The sequence below is a fragment of the Artemia sp. Qi Xiang Cuo genome, chromosome 7 (assembly GCF_049724085.1).
Source record: "Artemia sp. Qi Xiang Cuo chromosome 7, ASM4972408v1, whole genome shotgun sequence".
Lineage (NCBI taxonomy): Eukaryota > Metazoa > Arthropoda > Branchiopoda > Anostraca > Artemiidae > Artemia > Artemia sp. Qi Xiang Cuo.
Genome location: NC_142800.1, coordinates 67,059,620 through 67,062,559, shown reverse-complemented (window position 1 = coordinate 67,062,559; position 2,940 = coordinate 67,059,620). Strand labels below are relative to the sequence as shown.

The following is a 2,940-nucleotide window of genomic DNA, read 5'->3' as shown; positions in this document are numbered from 1 at the left end:
AATACTTTAGTCTTTGCGCCGCTAATGGCCGGTCCGATGCGCTTTGAGACCTCAGGGGTATCGTTGATCATGCCTTGTAAGCTGTCGGCGGTAGTTTCCAGCTCAGCAACGTCGTCTGCGAAGTCCAGATCTGTCAGGGACTGGAGGAAACCAGCTATTTGTCCGAAGACTATTCCACTGTGGTTTCTCATTGCATTATTCATGATCCAGTCTACCGCGTAGTTAAATAATATAGGTGAAAGGGGGCATCCCTTCTTTACGCCAAACTCCACTGGAAACTTAGTAGTGTCGTTGCCGGAAACACGGACGCAAGTCTCAGTGTCCTTATACGCACTTCGGAGTATCTCAATGAGCTCCTGTGGCGCACTGTCTTCAGCCATAATTCTCCATAGCTCCTCTCTGATGAGAGAGTCGAAGGCAGCTGCAAAGTCAATCAAGGCGATGAGAAGGGGTAGATGAAACCTGCTGTACTGCTGAAGGATGAGGCGAATCGTCAATATCTGTTCTGGACAGCCTCTGCCTGGTCTGAAGCCTGCTTGTTCAGGACGGGTTAACTTGTCACGTGCGTCTTTGAATCGATTCAAAAGAATGACGCAGAAGATCTTCATGGTTTGGTCGATCAGGGAGATACATCTAGAGTTTCCGCAAATGGCCTTATCTCCTTTTTTATATAGCGGAATGAGGACTTATACTTTCCAGTCTTTTGGGAAGGTCTTCGTCGTCCATACCTGGACAAACAGGTCGGTTAGGTGGCATAGTAGAGTTGGTGAGGATTTGAACATTTCAGACGGGATCCCATCCTCTCGAGGAGTTTTATTGTTTTTCATGCACTTCAGCGCTTTTTGTACGTCTGCAATACTTGGCGGATCGAGGTTTTCTGCGCAGGGCTCTCTAGCAACACTCGAGAAGGCAGGTATATTGCACAGGGGTTTGACAGGGTTCAGTAGCTCAGAAAAATGCTCTCGCCAACGTTCCATGCGTCCTTCTTCTGTTCGGATGATTTCTCCGGACTTGTCTTTCAGTGTGTCAACCCGTTACAGGAGCTTTTCCTGTCGCTTCTTTCAGGAGTTTGAACATTTTCCCGCTGTTTTGGCTCCTGGACGCTTGTTCCAACTCATTCGCAAGATCTGACCAGTGCTGTTCTCTGTCCCATTTCAGTGACTGTTTAACTGCTTTGTGGGCTATTTTTAAGGGTTCTTTTGCACCTCCCACGAGGGGTTGCTTCTTCTCAACTAGTTCTATGGTGTGGTCAGAGATCCAGGCTCGCTGTTTTCGTTTGTGTGGCCAAGCACCTCCTCAGCTACGTCCTGTGTCGCAATTTTATCTGCGCCCATTCTTCATCGACGAGTGAGAGACGATTCAAGGCTTCGAACCGGTTGCTTAGCTTTAACTCGAAGTCGGCTTTGATTTCCGGGCATCCTAGCTTCGAAACATCGAAGCGCTTCCCTGCCTTCTGTCGATTTTGCTTACTAAGGCGGTGACGGACTTTGCAAGTGAGGAGATAGTGGTCGGATCCATTTAAAGATCCTGTGTCTGCTCCTCTGTATACCCGGGCATCTGTGCAGGAGCTCCTTCATCTTCTACTGACTAAGATGTGGTCGATCTGGGCTATTGTTACGCCATCGTTCGAACGCCATGTAACGAGGTGGAGTCTCTTGTGCTCAAAGAGAGTGTTTGTGACGCATAGGTTGTTGTATCTAGCTAGCTGTAAGAGCCTTTCTCCATTGATGCATCTGTCACCAACGGTGTGGCGGCCAATAACTGCTGCTGTGTCGGGGTCTACTCTGCCAAGCCGGGTGTTCCAGTCTCCAGCTACAAAGAGCATGTCACGTCTTGGTGTATTGTCGATGATTCTTTGTAGGTCATAATAAAAGGCATCTTTGACCGCGTCACTACTGTCCCTTATCGGAGCGTACACGGTGATTATGGTTAGGTGGCTAATGTGGCCTCTCAGTCTGATCATGGCGATCCTTGGTGACGCTGGCTCCCAAGAGGTGACGCATGAGGCAGTAGGACCGTCTATTAGGAACCCAACTCCTTGCTGGCCGGAACCATTTTTGGGACCCGAGTTGTAGAACTGGAATGAGTCAGATTCGGAAACGGTCAACTTTTTGGACAGAACATCATTAAGTCTCGTTTCTGACAGACAACAAACGTTGATTTTATACTTCTGCAGCTCCCTTGCAAGGAGCAGTTGCGTGGATTCCAGCTTGCAGCTGCGGACATTCCACGCGCCAATATTCAGATGTTTTCTTGATCGGGCGGCTTGCATACTTGTCGGGTCAGGTACCACCCTGACCTGGTCCGCGTCGGCTACCGCGAACGCCGTAATAGTAGTTTCTCTCTGCATTTGATCTTCAATATCCATTGATGTCTCATGGGAATTGACTTGACCAAAGGCTCCCCAGACCCTTGGCGCCCCGTTGCGTTAGCCATTCTATTTTCCGGGCTAGGCTACTAATAGAATGTTACACCACTCCACCACTGTGAGGCGCAACTTAGGGCTCTCCTCCCGGATCACTAGGGACGGGGGCGTGAATCCTCGCTCCAAGGCCCCAACCACAGCTTGGGAGCACTCGTGCTTATCAAGCCCTGATTCCCACCTAGGAGGTCGGGAGGCTGGAGTGGGGAACAGTAGGAAGTTTTCCAGTTTCCAGGAAAGGAAACAGGTGTGTACTAACCGTAGTTGACCATTTTAACTCATACTTATACGCTTTTCCAATTCAAGACAAAAAGATAAAAACTATTGCGAAAGTTTTGGTCAATCGCCTATTTTTGGAAATCGGAATTTTTCCTAGAGTTTTACTTAACGACAATGGGCCATGTTTTAGAGCCAAATTATTAGACGAAATCACGGAACTATTGGGTTTGAAACGATGGTTTACATCGTCTTATGTGGCAGCAGCTAATTGAAAAGTTAAACGCAAACATAGGGAATTA

General features: G+C 48.3%; 1 protein-coding gene across 1 annotated transcript; it reads right to left on the bottom strand.

Annotated features, from left to right (window-relative positions):
• Nucleotides 1-1,573: 1,573 nt before the first annotated feature.
• On the bottom strand, nt 1,574-2,368 carry LOC148950620 (protein CFDP2-like). The gene has a single exon (XM_089091907.1). The coding sequence runs from the start codon at nt 2,366-2,368 to the stop codon at nt 1,574-1,576; it is 795 nt and encodes a 264-aa protein (XP_088948033.1).
• Nucleotides 2,369-2,940: the final 572 nt, after the last annotated feature.